General features: G+C 37.3%; 1 protein-coding gene across 4 annotated transcripts; it reads left to right on the top strand.

Moving 5' to 3' along the window:
* Window positions 1-701: 701 nt before the first annotated feature.
* On the top strand, window positions 702-14,351 carry LOC107817859 (uncharacterized protein At5g03900, chloroplastic-like). Of its 4 annotated transcripts, XM_016643750.2 has the most exons (14): window positions 704-1,265; window positions 2,564-2,671; window positions 2,769-2,869; window positions 2,966-3,046; window positions 9,219-9,291; window positions 9,375-9,440; window positions 9,695-9,781; window positions 10,283-10,348; window positions 11,366-11,508; window positions 11,592-11,678; window positions 11,766-11,829; window positions 12,567-12,710; window positions 13,664-13,789; window positions 13,886-14,351. In XM_016643750.2, the coding sequence occupies exons 1-14, from the start codon at window positions 924-926 to the stop codon at window positions 13,901-13,903; spliced, it is 1,506 nt and encodes a 501-aa protein (XP_016499236.1). In that variant the 5' UTR covers window positions 704-923; the 3' UTR covers window positions 13,904-14,351. The 4 variants fall into 4 exon arrangements, 2 of the variants coding, with proteins under 2 accessions (XP_016499237.1, XP_016499236.1); XR_012696791.1 differs by lacking the exons at window positions 13,664-13,789; window positions 13,886-14,351 and adding an exon at window positions 12,134-12,275 and having other exon boundaries at window positions 702-1,265; window positions 12,567-12,705; XR_012696792.1 differs by lacking the exons at window positions 13,664-13,789; window positions 13,886-14,351 and adding an exon at window positions 12,134-12,280 and having other exon boundaries at window positions 702-1,265; window positions 12,567-12,705.
* Window positions 14,352-14,777: the final 426 nt, after the last annotated feature.

Here is a 14,777-nt window from a genome sequence, read left to right as displayed (position 1 = left end):
ATCTGAAATTCAGCCAAAACCAAGTCTAATCTTCATCAAAACCCCTCAAAATTGAGATATAAACTTCAAACCATATTCCCAATTATTTACAACAACACCCAATCCAAACAAATAATGATTTTTAAAAACCCAAATTTGAATTCAAAGCTTCAAATCTTTTTAATGGCTGTCAATGGTGGAATTGCTGCTTTTTTTTCCTTTCCTCTTATATTACTGAAGGAACCCGAAATCATAACTATCAAAAGTTATTGCTGTGTATGAAACTTTGAAGATTTGACTTCAATTTTGACTGGTTGTAGAAGAAAAAACATTGATTTTGGACGTTAATGGTAGAGAGTTTCAATTGTTTTTCTGGATTTAGTAGAGGGTTTCAATTGTTTTTCTGGTTTTTCTGGTTTCTAGGTGTGTGGTGATACGTGGGTGAAGGTGTGGGGTTGGGAGAGAGAAACGTGGGGAGAGGGGGATTTGGATGAATATACGATATCATAAATGTAGGAGTGATATAAGGTACAATTAATGTACAGTTAAAAAAACTTATGGTATAAAATTGATAATTTGGTATGCTAAATATAATTATATTAAATTTTAAATAATGAGGGTAATATAGTTTGCTATATGGCACGAAATAATTATTTTTTTTCCTTCAATACAAGGTGACTTGACCAACTTAAGTTTGGAGGAGGTGTTCTTGACAATTCCTCTCTGGAAACGAACGTAAAACTTGAGTACATAGTTTGACTTGCGTTAGTTGGTGCAAAATACAACATCCTCTCGCTTTCCCCGTGAAGTGGTCAGACGAGCAATAGCTTTGACATTTTCACCAAGCAAATTCCAATTTCAACAAATGGGCACAAAAAAAACCAAAGAAACTCACAAAATTCTCAAAGGCAAAATATTGATCACAAAAGCAAACTTCTATTAAAATGGCAGCCATTTATTCCACAAGCTTCTTCATTGTGAAACAATTAAAGATTCAATCTTTTAATTCTGAAACATTCAAATTTATCACTAAAACTTATGGGTCTTTAAGATATAACAAAAAAACTCATGGGTCTTTGAGGAAAAAGCTGATACTTAGTTGCAGTAGACGTTTAGTGGAGAGTGATCAGCTGCGGTGGGATGTACCGAAGAGAGCTATGGATGCAATTGAATCATTGGGAAGGAGGGTGACAGTTGGGGATGTTGCCAGCAAGGCTGGCCTTCAGTTGAGTGAAGCACAGATAGCTTTGCAAGCTTTGGCTACTGATACTAATGGCTTTTTGGAGGTAAAATTTCTGATCCTTCTTTTAATGTTTTGAGATGCTAATGTTACTAATTTTGTGTATTGTAACGTCAATTTGACTTTGTAATATATTTGTAATTTAGTATGGTTAAAGATTTTTTTATGACCGTGATTTTCGGGCCAGCTTGTCTGTGGACTATTTCACCGATGCAGTCTGGTTAATGACTTGTATGTTAGTTTAGGAAAGGGCAGCCCGGTCCCGCTATGTGCGGAGTCCGGGCAAAGGCCGTACCACGAGGGTCTGATGTACGCAGCCTTACCCTGCATTTCTGCATGTTAGTTTAGGAAGAAATTTGAAATTTATAGAACCTCTAGCTTGTTTTCAAAAATTATTTAGTACTAAGTAGTAGTATTTTGAGATGCTAATGTTAGTTAACTTCTGATATTTTTTATGCTACCTTGCCTTTTTTTCTTTTTGACAAAGTTGCCTATGAGTTAATTTGGGCTATATAGACAATCCAACTTTTAGATAGGTTAACTTGGGTTGTGCTTGATTTGATCCATCAGTGAATTTATTTCCAACCAACTCACAAGGATTGGTGTTTTAATACTTACTCCTTCCGTCTCATTTTATGTGATGGTGTTTGACTGACATGAAGCTTAAGAAATAAAAATTGATGAAACTTGTAGTATAAAACAAGTCATAAAAATCCGTGAGGCCATAGTTGAGAGATTTAAAGTTAAATTATTTCTACATATATAAATATGTCATTTCTTTTGGGAAAGGGAAAGTATTAGATGCCATGCAATATCTCCCAAACATGTGAAGGGGTAAAATTGAATGAGTTAGGAGCAGAGTCACCAGTTCAGCTGCATTATAAATTGCAGTAGCTTATTTTTCTGTAAGAACTGAACTTGTAAATATTGATGGATAGGCTTGATTAAAGGGAGGAAGAGGGTTGATTGACTGATGATGAGATGTTGAGACGTGTTATAGAGGAAAGTAACTAACAATCTTCCAATAGCTGGATGGGTGACAGAAATTAGAATTTCTGTTTTCAGAACTGTGTATTGAGTTTCTTATTATAAAATTCAAAAATAAATAAAAGAATTGTGTGCTATGTTTTCTGCTAAGTTTCTTCAAGACTCTTCATTTCTGCAATTGAGTCCTCTTAATATTTGTGGAATACTATTCATAATTAAACATATATTTTTTCTTTTGACAAATCATATGCTTCACCTCAACTGCTGAACTAGACCATGTAGGGCATTGCCGCATCGCACGTGCTCCACCATGTAATTATTGTATATCTGATTTTTCGGCTAATATGGTTTTGATAGGTGTCTGATGAAGGCGATGTCCTATATGTGTTTCCCGAGAATTCTCGAACAAATCTTGCTGCTAAATCACTTAGGATGAAAGTTGAGCCTTTGCTGGAGAAAGCAAAGGTACTTACCCTCCCATATTGTCAGTTGCTGAATGTATTATATTGAATAAGTTATCCCATAAAACTCATACTTTGTGCAAGTTCCAAACACTTTGCAGATGGCAGCAGAATATTTAGTCAGGGTTTCCTTTGGTACCACACTGATCGCTTCAATTGTTATTGTCTATACGACCATAATCGCCATTGCCTTAAGTAGAGGGTATCAGATCCTCTTACATCTCCTATTCATTTTTCCTCAATTAATTTTTTTTGCGCTTAAATGTCATTCTGTACCTGACATTTGCCTTCCTTACAGTGATGATGACATAAGCTTTCCTGACATTGGTTTAAACAATAAGGGAAGGCGAGCGACATCTTATGATAGTGGTCTGTTCTGGTAATTTTTAATTTGACCTTTTTTCCTTATTGAAGAAGAAGTTGCTTCTATGTTAACTTTTGTTACATCGGTCTATTTTCTTAAGTTGATTTAAAGGCCTGGCTTGTAGCCTCTCTTTGGGCTTTGGAATAAATTCATCTACAGTCTAGTAAAATTATTTGCATTTAATACAATGAGTATTATAATTCCCTGCATCCCAAAAAGAATGATGGGATTCAGAGCACGAAGGTTAAAAAGCATCTAATTTTCAGTGTGAATTTTAATAATGATTGCATATTCAGAGATTTCATAAAAAGAGCATTACAATTTCTTATAATTAAAATATTTAAAATGTTAAAAAAATGCATTCAGTTCGATTATAATGTCTTAAAAGATAAAGGTAATAACACCAAAATATTTGTTATTGTCCTCCTCCTTTTCTTGATTGATGGGGAACCATGGTGCCTTGCCAAATGTCCTTAAAGGTAGATTGATCAGCACGTTTTGTTAATCCACTCCTTATTAGTTGTTGAATGATCTCGACCTACTAGGGGCTAGGGAGGCATTGGTACCAAATTAGTAGCTTTGCGTATGGTAATTTCTTGCAAGCATGTAAGTTTCGTCGGCTTTTGTACTAGAGATTTGGAATTTCTTAGAGTTGTATTGGCAGGTTATGAAATTCTATTCTTTATTTCATTTCTGATGAGCATGGAAGGATATGATTGCTATAGAGCCATGGATCAGTGTCCAGACTTGGTGTGAACACTTTTTTTTAATAAGGAACTTGGTGTGAACACTTTTCCCCGGCACCAAGAGAAGTTGGTGTTCAGATGGGTTTGACTATCAAGTTTAGCATTCTTCCTTTAACTAGTTTTAACCCTTCCTCTATGCATTATGTGGAATATAAGGCTGGAAAGGAATAGAAGATGTTTTGATGGGAAAGACAACAACTTTCTGTTGTCAAATACAAATGTATACAACTTATACTTTTGGTGTTGGGGTTAGTATGTTGGAGAATCCACCTTGTTTTGGAATTTGGGAATTCCCGAGGGTGCAGTTGTAACAGGAAATTTTCTCCTCATCCTTCTGTTTTCTTGCATCTTTGCAGTGCCTTCTTCGTACTAATTTCTTGAATAAGATTACCTTACCTTATCAAAAAAAGATTTAAACCATTAGATATCCTTCTCATCCCAGCCCTCAAAAGCTTCCAATTCTGCATGATAGATGATTAACTTCCTAAATCTCTTACTGGATTAGAAAAAAACTTCCTAAATCTGTAATCTAATCTGAAGCTGCTTTATATGGTGTTTAGAAAACTTTTGATCCAGATTTGTGGAACATTTCTCCAGTTTTAAAATTCCGTATTTTGAGAAGTTTTGATTTGGAAACTGTCCGCATCTTCCTTCTTAGCAGCTACATAATATTTTGCTGTTCTAACTAGCATGTTATTGAAGTTGAAAGATGTGACATTGTATATTTTGTCATGCAATAGAAAGGGACACTGCACATACGGTATAGCTCAGAAAGCATATACAGAGATAATTATTAGACCAGGGAGTATCTTTGAGTTGAATAATCATTAGCTATATTTTTGTCAAATGTCTGCTTTTCTAGCTATTAAGGTCCTTAAGTGATTCTTGCTTTTCTAGCTGTGAGAAAGCACGGGAGAAAATATATTATTTATTTAAAATTGACAATGATACAATGAGCCCTATATATATATAATACATGTCCTACTCCTAATACATATGAGATTAGGGTTATATACTACTATTTAACTATCAAACTAACACTCCGCCTCAAGCTGGTGCATATAAATCATATGTACCGAATTTGTTACATATATAACTAATACGAGGACCAGTGAGGGACTTGGTGAAAATATCAGCAAGCTGATCATTCGACTTCACAAATTTTGTAGCAATATCTCCCGAGAGTATCTTTTCTCTAACAAAGTGATAGTCAATCTCGATGTGTTTAGTTCTCTCATGGAACACTGGATTTGACGCAATATGAAGAGCAGCTTGATTATCACATACAAGTCTTATCTGACTAATCTCACCAAATTTCAACTCCTTGAGCAACTGTTTGATCCAAATTAGCTCACATGTGGCCATAGCCATTGCTCGATATTCTGCTTCTGCACTAGACCGAGCAACCACATTCTGTTTCTTGCTCTTCCAAGACACCAAATTTCCTCCTACTAAGACACAATATCCAGATGTAGAACGTCTATCAGAAGGTGATCCTGCCCAATCAGCATCTGAGTATGCAACGATCTGCTCATGGCCTCGATCCTCAAACAATAAGCCTTTGCCTGGAGCTGATTTTATATACCGAAGAATGCGGACAACTGCATCCCAATGACTATCACAGGGAGAATCCATAAACTAACGCATAACACTCACAAGAAAGGAAATGTCAGGTCTAATCACTGTGAGGTAATTTAATTTACCAACCAACAGCCTATATCTTGCAGGATCGCTAAGAGGCTCCCCTGTCCTAGCAGAAGTTTAGAATTCGGATCCATCGGAGTGTCAACAGGTCTACAACCTGTCATTCATGTCTCCTCAAGAATATCTAAAGCATACTTTCATTGTGAGATCACAATACCTGAGCTAGACTGAGCGACCTCAATACCCAGAAAATACTTTAATCTGCCCAGATCCTTAGTCTGAAAGTGCTGAAAGAGATGTTGCTTCAACTTACTAATATCATCCTGATCATTGCCGGTAATAACAATATCGTCAACATAAACGACCAGATAAATTCAGAGATTTGAAGTAGAATGTCGATAAAATACAGAGTGATCAGTTTCACTACGAGTCATGCCAAACTCTTGAATAACTGTGCTGAACTTACCAAACTAGGCTTGAGGAGACTGTTTTAGACCATAGAGGGACTGACACAACCGACATACAAGACCACTAGACTCCCCTTGAGCAACAAAATCAGGTGGTTGCTCCATATAAACCTCATCCTCAAGGTCACCGTGAAGAAAAACATTCTTAATGTCCAACTGATAGAGAGGCCAATGGCGAACAACAACCATGGATAGAAAAAGGCAGACTGATGTAATTTTAGCCACGGGAGAGAAAGTATCACTGTAATCGAGTCCAAATATCTGAGTATATCCTTTGGCAACAAGACGAGGCTTAAGTCGATCAACCTGGCCATCTGGACCAACTTTGACTGCATACACCCAACGACAACCAACAGTCGATTTACCCGAAGGAAGAGGAACAAGCTCCCAAGTACCACTCGTATGTAAAGCAGACATCTCGTCAATCATAGCCTGTCGCCATCCGGGATGAGACAGTGCTTCACCTGTAGACTTAGGGATGGAAACAGAGAACAAAGATGACACAAATGCACAATGGGATGATGAGAGACGATGGTAACTTAAACCGACATAATAAGGATTAGGATTAAGTATGGACTGTATACCTTTTCGGAGTGCAATCGGTTGATTAAGAGGAGACAATTCCGCAGTATTAGCAGGGTCAGGTGCAGGTCGTGAATCAGCTGGGCCTGATGCTGGAGGCGGACGACGATAATAAGTCAGGAGTGGTGGAGCTGTAGAAGGTTGAACTGGACTAGGTGGTGGCACTGGAGCTATAGGTGGGGGAACTGCAACTGGAACTGTAGACGGTTGAGCTCTGGAGGAAGATGAATAGGAGATAGGGATTGAATCTCCAAAAGAAGGAACGGGTAGCACCTAAGAAATATCTAAGTGATTAACTGGACCTGTGAAGTATGATTGAGTTTCAAAGAAGGTAACATCAGCAGGCATAAGAAATCGCTGAAAGTCAGGAGAATAACATCGATATCCCTTTTGCGTTCTTGAGTAACCCAGAAATATGCACTTAAGAGCACGAGGAGCTAACTTATCTTTTCCTGGAGTAAGGTCATGAACAAAGCACGTACTCCCAAAGACACGAGGTGGAAGAGAACAAAGGTAAGTGGGGAAACAGGACAGAGAATGGAACTTGATTTTGGATAGCTGAAGATGGCATACGATTAATAAGATAACAAGATGTAAGAACTGCATCCCCTCAAAAATGCAGCGGAACATGAGATTGTATGAGTAAGGTACGAGCAGTTTCAATAAGATGTCTATTCTTTCTTTCAGCTACCCCATTTTGTTGGGATGTGTACGGACAAGATGTTTGATGAATAATCCCATGAGAGTTCATAAACTGCTGAAATGGGGAAGACAAATACTCTAGGGCATTATCACTACGAAATGTGCGGATAGAAACCCCAAATTGATTTTGGATTTTAGCGTGGAAGGTCTGGAAAATAGAAAACAACTCAGATCGATTTTTCATCAAAAATATCCAAGTGCACCTGGAATAATCATCAATAAAACTGACAAAGTAGCGGAATCCTAAGGTAGAACTAACCCGACTAGGACCCCAAACATCTGAATGGACTAAAGTAAAAGGTGACTCTGCTCGATTATCAAGACGCCGCGGGAAATGGGAGCGGGTATGCTTACCGAGTTGACACGACTCACACTCTAGAGTGGACAAGTGAGATAAGCCAGGTACCATTTTCTGAAGTTTTGACAAACTGGGATGTCCTAACCGTTTATGTAATAAATCTGGTGAATCAGTAACGGGACAAGTTATTGGAGGAAGACAAGATGCGAGTCCATGTGATTTTGCAAGGATAAGGTAATAAAGTCCATCTGATTCACGTCCGGTTCCAATGATCCGCCCTGTACTGCGTTCTTGTATAAAAACAAGGTCATCAAGGAATAAAACAACAGATTTAAGTGATTTGGCTAAGCGACTAACGGCTATGAGATTAAAAGGACTACCAGGAACATAAAGAACTGAGTCTAAAGGTAAGGAAGGAAGTGGATTTGCTTGACCTATTGCAGTTGCCATGGCTTGAGACCCATTGGCCATTGTGACTGTTGGAAGAGATTGAGAATATGAGATACTACTGAAAAGAGATTTGTTACCAGAAATATGATCAGATGCACCTGAATCAATGACCCAAGACTCAGAAGGTGAAGATTGGGAGACAAGTCATGCTACTATTTGTTAGAACAACGGAGGCTAATCCTGAAGATGTCTGTTTACGTGCTTTGTACTGAAGGAACTCAATATAATCCGGTAAAGAAACCATCTGGATTGGATTTAATGCATTCGATCCAACGAATTGTGAGTCTAAGGCTTCTAATAAGAATGACATTATAATGTTCACGCCGGAAAAGGTCAGAAAATTGTTTGGAAATCACTGTTTCACTGTTACTGTTCACCGAAAACACTATAGCTCGCCGGAAAATAAAAAAGTCGTCGGAATCTGATGTAAACTTGATGGGCAGGCTCGAAAAGGCCACGCGAATAGGCTGTCTGAAGGAAAAAATTTGAAATCTGGTCGGGAAAAGGCCACACGCGCCGGCGTGTGGGGAAAAACTTGCCGGAAAAATAGACTTCCGATCTGCGCGTGAGGGCGCATGAGAGGTCGGTTGCCGGAGATCTTTGGTGGGGTTTGGTCGCCTAAGCCTTGGGAACCCTGTGGTGGTGTTGGTTTTTGCACAACACGAACGGAAAGTGATTTTGTTACGGACAGCCTCTTAAGTCGCTGGAAAATTGCACGGCGACGAGGTCTTTCTTCCCGGAAGTCGCTGGAATGACGCACAACGATAATTTTCTCACTAAAGCTCTGATATTATATGAGAAAACACGAGAGAAAATATATTATTTATTAAAAATTGACAATGATACAATGAGCCCTATATATATAATACATGTCCTACTCCTAATACATATGAGATTAGGGTTATATACTACTATTTAACTATCAAACTAACACTAGCTATTAAGGTCCTTAAGTGATTCTTATTTAAAAGACATTAGAATCCTCTCTCCTATCTTGATTTGGTTGTTCCTTCTTGTATTTAGTTTGCTCTAATTCTTATCAAGAACTCTCAGTGCTTTTAGTGCAAAAAAATTCATTATTTATAACACATCTTAAAATTGTAATATGATACCATCCAATGGGATAGTTCGATCATATGCTAAACATGGATGAGCCTTAGGATGTCTGATCATTTTCAAAATCTTAGCAACCATTCATGGTCACTTCAAGAAAGCTTGGCTACACATCTGAGTCATCTGACCCTCTTAACTTTCTGTTAGATTGTTTGCTGACTTCTAAAAAATTATACTTTCTTTAGGTATTGGGATCCAAACAATCATAGGCGACAACAAATTCACGAAGATGGTGTCAGGATGAACTTCTTTGAATCTGTATGGGGGAAAAGCTATTTCTTCTTTTGCTCTGTGTTTGCATCTGCTTTTGAAATGATTAATACTTGACGCTCGATTTGCAGGTTTTCTCCTTTGTATTTGGTGATGGTGATCCAAATCAAGGTATTGATGAAGAGAGGTGGAAGTTGGTAAATATTGACCACTAAATTTAGTGGTTCGTTACTTTTAACATATCATTTCACACATATCTGCTTCAATGTTTTCCCTTTTGCCCATCCTGCCATTGTTCCCACACTTTGAGCGTACTTTATGCCAATCCTGACAAATGTACAATTACACGAGATTGTAGTTGCTTTACTTGTTAACAGTCAGTACTTTTATACATAACCAGTTGCTCGTTGTCAGACTAACAGTCACCGTTGTCTGTAAAAACTGTTTGCAGATAGGACAACATATATTGTCAAATGGTGGTGTTGTCATTGCTGAAGAACTTGCCCCCTTTCTCGATCTAATGAATCCCAACTACATGGTACTTTGTGTGGTTTACATGACCTGATTTTGTTTTTCTATTAGTATTTTGTAACTATTGACAGGAATGGTAGAATTTTTTCAAGTAGCCTTTTTGAAAACTGGCTTATTTTTATATGAATTGAATTTTGTTCACTGGGTTGTTGTTGTTGTTGTTGTTGTTGAATTTTGCAAGATTCTGTAAAGTGTGAGGGACTTGTTTTGCTGGTTTGGTCGTAGGTTCATTAGTGTATTTTTTTATGTTAGTCTATTTCTTTACACTTCTTTACTTTGCTTGTGCACAGTTTCTGGGTGGTCACTTTTTATCCATATTTGTCTTCAAAAGTTAGTTTTCGGAACTTGCCAGGAAAAAAAAAACGAAGTTTGAACTGATCCAGGCACTGCCCTTTTAATTATATTTCCTTTTCTTAGAAATTGATTCTTATAGCGAAGCAATGGGACTTTTTGCACCAATGTTAAAAATCTCTCTTTTCTTAAATTACTTTTTTGTGTGTAATGACAGGATAATGAATCATATATCCTTCCGGTGCTATTGCAGTTTGATGGTCAGCCAGAAGTAGATAAGGAGGTCTGTGACAAACGTTATTTAATCTTCTATCGTAATATTTACTCTTATCGGCATGGTTGAAGCCTATTGCTGTTTGAAATGATCAATTTTGCCAATTAATATGTTCATGGCTTCAAGAAATTTCTTGGATCAGTTGCATATTTTGAAACATCTAGTATAAGTTACCTTGTTAATTACTTATCAAAAAAAATAACATTAAAGTTTTTGAATGCTTAAATGAATTGAAGTTCTTGAAATTTGTGAAAATTTGTACAGTATAATATCATTAAACGGTATCAAGCACTAAACTTCCTAAAAAACAACCCGGGGATTTATTTCACTTGGATGTGGTGTCCGGTGTCGGTAGTTTTTTTTAAACCCATTGGTATGGTTGGGAGGGAAAGAAAAAAATGGAAAACTTCTCATTTTTGAAGTGTTAAAAGATAATGTGGAAGGATGTCCAAGCTCTCCACTTTTACGTCCTTACCAACAAGGGAATAACCTATATTTAGACAAACAGCTTCTTTTTTCTTCTTCCCATCTCGTTCTCTTAGAACTCCAGCCAAACGTAGTGTAAGTGTTTAAATAAGCATCATTTGTCTTCTATTCTGGTCTTCATTTCTCAGATTTCATTTCCAATTTATCTTTAAATGGTTATTCTAGATTCTAGCACAAAGAAAACAAAAGAATGAAGAAAAAAATACAAGATAACTTCCCCGACCAACTAAAATGTTAAAACTAGTTGATTTATGCAGTTTATATGTTGGATGTTGTGTTTTGTCATTTGCAGACAAGTGTAGGGGGCAAATACAGATATTTGCGGTTATTTCAAGGGGTCTATCAGGTCTGGGGAGCTGTTGTACAAGAGATACTTTAAATAGCTAAATGATGCAAAAATAATAGTTCAGTGCTGAGTGAATGAATTCATGGTGGTTGTGAGGCTTTTGATGCCTTTTCCCAGTGTTGTTTGCATAAGAAAATTGATTTATACTCCAAAAGGTTCTCCGCAGCCTTATCTTGTATAAATTGTATTTTCAGGGAAATATTCTGTATCGATTCCCATCACTCCAGCGTACAGCTGCTCGCCAATGGAGCGGAAGGAAGGAGTACGTAGGGAAAATATGGCCTAACTGGGATGGACAGGTTGAGAAATATCTGAAAGAAATAAAGTGGAAATTTAGGTACATTTTCTCTTGCTTGTAAATAGTTGAAATTTCTTACCTATAGATTGAAGTTCCCTAACAATGGGTGTTCCACAATGAAGTAAAGCTAGTGTATCACAAGCAGCATTGGTCGTTGGTTTGGGTGCGCTGAATTTACTTGGAGTTATCATTCTTGGTACCATGTTGAAGTATGGTTCTTTTTGTATTTTTTTAGACTTCTTAACTTTGCCATCTATATGTTTTTTTTAACTCTTCCCGTTGACTGTATCTTGAAGGAGCATGACTGTTAGTCCAAGTAGCCTCATTTCGTCTGTGTCCAAGTTATTTCCATTACTTCAGGTAGTGTTTTCATTCAGCCGACTTTGTTTAGTGCATTATCTGGTCTAACTATTTTGATCTTTCACGCCGTTTATTTAATCACAACATAAAGGTAATCTCAGGCTATTGGAAAGAGCTCCTTGCTTTATGTCCATATTTTTGGAGTTATTCATTTCATGGAAATTTAATTTCCTTTAATAGTGCTTTGTTTAGCTTATGTTGTAATCTTTTTAACTGTGATAAAATATTTAGATACCTCGTGGATTGTGATGACTTGAACCTCCTTATGATGGAGCCTGAATCTCTGTATTTTCTATTTTCTGAGAGGAACTTTCCTGATGGTAAGCACCCTCCACTTCCAACCAAGGGGTTGTGAGTTCGAGTCACGCCAAGAGCAAGGTGGGGAGTTCTTGGAGGGAAGGATGCCGAGGGTCTATTGGAAACAGCCTCTCTACCCCAGGGTAGCGGTAAGGTCTGCGTACACACTACCCTCCCCAGACCCCACTAGTGGGATTATACTGAATTGTTGTTGTTGTTGTTTGTTGAACTTTCCTGAAGTTAACGTTACTTAATTATGAAGTGACCTCCGAGTTATGGTGGCCAACTTGAATGAATCTTATAAGACAGCCTGTAACCTAACTCATTCTGAAGCCGTATTCATTCCTGTAACCTAACACATTCAGAAGATGTATTCATTTTGCTTTGCAAAGGTAAATAAGCTTTTTGAACCGCTAACTTCAAATCTGATTTACTTGCAGATTTATGCTGGCTCATTTTTCACCATTCCTTTTGTTCGCTGGTTTCTTGTTCAAAAGAGAAATTCTGCAATTGAAAAGAGAAATCGAGCTAGGGAACAATATGCCCAAGCACTTGTGCGTCCCGATTTCTCACTAAGATGGAAGGTAAGAAGGTTCAGCTGGTTCGCTTTGTAATTTTTTTTGGCCACCTCTGAGGTTTCAATTTTCTGCATGTTTGGTTAACAGTACAGGTTTAACATCTATACTTGGGAAAAGTTGGCTAAGTAGTTCATCAAAAGTTCGGTCTAATTGCTCTAGAACTTGCATAATCGCAGCCTCCTCTTCCTTTTAGGAAATAAGCTTTAACTTAGCACTTTAACTTGTTCTGTGAAAAATGAGATTTTGCTAATTGTTTGAAATGTATGCACATACACCTACTTTCTTTTCTTTGATAAGCCAGAGACGTCTTTCACTAATATCACACAAAGAAAGAGTCAACATAACAAATGGTGTATTGTAGGTATTCAGTAAGCTTCTGAGAAAACTAGCCAACTCTCTATACTACAAGAAGGTAAATTCTTATTGCATCATAATAAATTAAACAAAGAGGACTTTTGACTTAGCACAATGGATTTTCAACTCCTTCAAAATTGTATGTGCATATAGCTTATAAGGAAATATAAATTTTCCTAATGAATCATAATAAGTAAATGGGAGAAAAATAAAGATATGGAGTATGTTGCTTATATAAAAGAGCAGCCCGGTGTACGAAGCATCCCGCATTCACGCATGATTCCGGAAAGGGACGCACCCTAAGGAGGTGTGATATAGGCTGTCTACCCTGATGAAGCACCGGTGATTGATTTCACGGCTTGAACCCGTAACCTGTTAGTCACACAAAGACAACTTTACTATTACTCCATAAAGATATGGAGTATGTTGCTTATTTATGTGGTATATTGTTTGTGCTTGATTATAATCTAAAATATCAGTTTGGATTTGGAAAATTAAGAGACCCTTGGCGTGTTAAGTCCTGGTACATTAACTTTCTATTTATGTCTGGTATAATGTCTCTTCCTTGGGTTAACTCTCACTTCATTTTATCGAATAATTTTCAGCTTTTGAGTGCTCGAGATATGGCACAAAGAACTTTTATTGGTGAGGATCGAATTGTTTACAGTACAAGCAAGGACTTGTATGAGCAAGATTATGATGCCCAACAATGGGAGCAGAGATTCGGTGAGGTAGAAAAGTCTGAATAGATTGCAATAAAAACTATGCCTCAATACCAAGTTAGTTGAAATCAGCTATATGAATTCTCATTATTATCTCCATTTCAGCTCATTTCATTCCAATAATCTGGGCACGTTCATTCATCATAGCGATTCGTTTTGTGCTGTCTGCCAACATACTGCAACTCTCCTCTTTTATGAGGGCGTGGGTTGCTGAATAAGCTCACACAAATGGAGTTTCTGAATAGATTGTATTATTGTATATATTTTTTTCTTGTGGGTATATCTTCATATACAGGAATAAGACATCAAGCAACGCCTTGTGCTCCAGCATCAATAACTGAGGCATCCAAGCTGCAAATGGATCAACTGTTATGCCACTTTGTATATTCCATTTCCATATGCTTAGGTAAAGAATTTATCCATTCAAAGTATAGTAGGTTCTGATTGGATTGACAGCAGGGATCCTCTTGGTCTCAGAACCACAAGATTCAAGGGAAAATTCATCATACTATTTGTATAGTCGAGTATAGAAACTTTTGTCTCCTAAAATACAATTTTTTTGGTCTTCCAATGTGTGTTTTCACAATTTGCTTGCCCCTAACTCAGTTTCACTTGGGCTGTCGCTTACATATTTTAATAAATGTCTTTTATTCAATTAAATAAGCAGGGAGAACAACCTCTCTACCTTTCGGAGTAGGGGTAAGGTCTGCGTACATACAACCCTCCCCAGACCCCACTTGTGGGATTATACTGGGTCCTTGTTGTTGTTGTTGTAAGCAGGGAGAACACACTGTGAATGTCTGATTGTATTAAAGGAAATTGAGTAGCTAGGTTTAGTGAAATAATGGTTATTTTGGTGTGTAAAACTTTTCTTTAAATCAAATTACTTGGTGTTTGGTGACACTTTGGATTAAAGGGATTAGATTACTTTAGTCTTAGAAAGCATTGGTGGTTTATGTAGTTCATTATAAAAGGATAAGACATGACTAGAAAAATT

This window comes from Nicotiana tabacum, chromosome 11, assembly GCF_000715075.1.
Source record: "Nicotiana tabacum cultivar K326 chromosome 11, ASM71507v2, whole genome shotgun sequence".
Classification (NCBI taxonomy): Eukaryota; Viridiplantae; Streptophyta; class Magnoliopsida; order Solanales; family Solanaceae; genus Nicotiana; species Nicotiana tabacum.
The sequence above is the reverse complement of the archived record's forward strand: the minus strand, read 5'-3'. Positions and strand labels throughout refer to the sequence as shown.

Bases quoted from the DNA above. Each gene is read 5' to 3' on its own strand.
- LOC107817859 (XM_016643750.2), top strand. From the start codon at position 924: ATGGCAGCCATTTATTCCACAAGCTTCTTCATTGTGAAACAATTAAAG. The intron at 11,509-11,591 runs GTACATTTTCTC...TCCACAATGAAG, and splicing joins GAAATAAAGTGGAAATTTAG to TAAAGCTAGTGTATCACAAG. The intron at 11,830-12,566 runs GTAGTGTTTTCA...ATTTACTTGCAG, and splicing joins AGTTATTTCCATTACTTCAG to ATTTATGCTGGCTCATTTTT.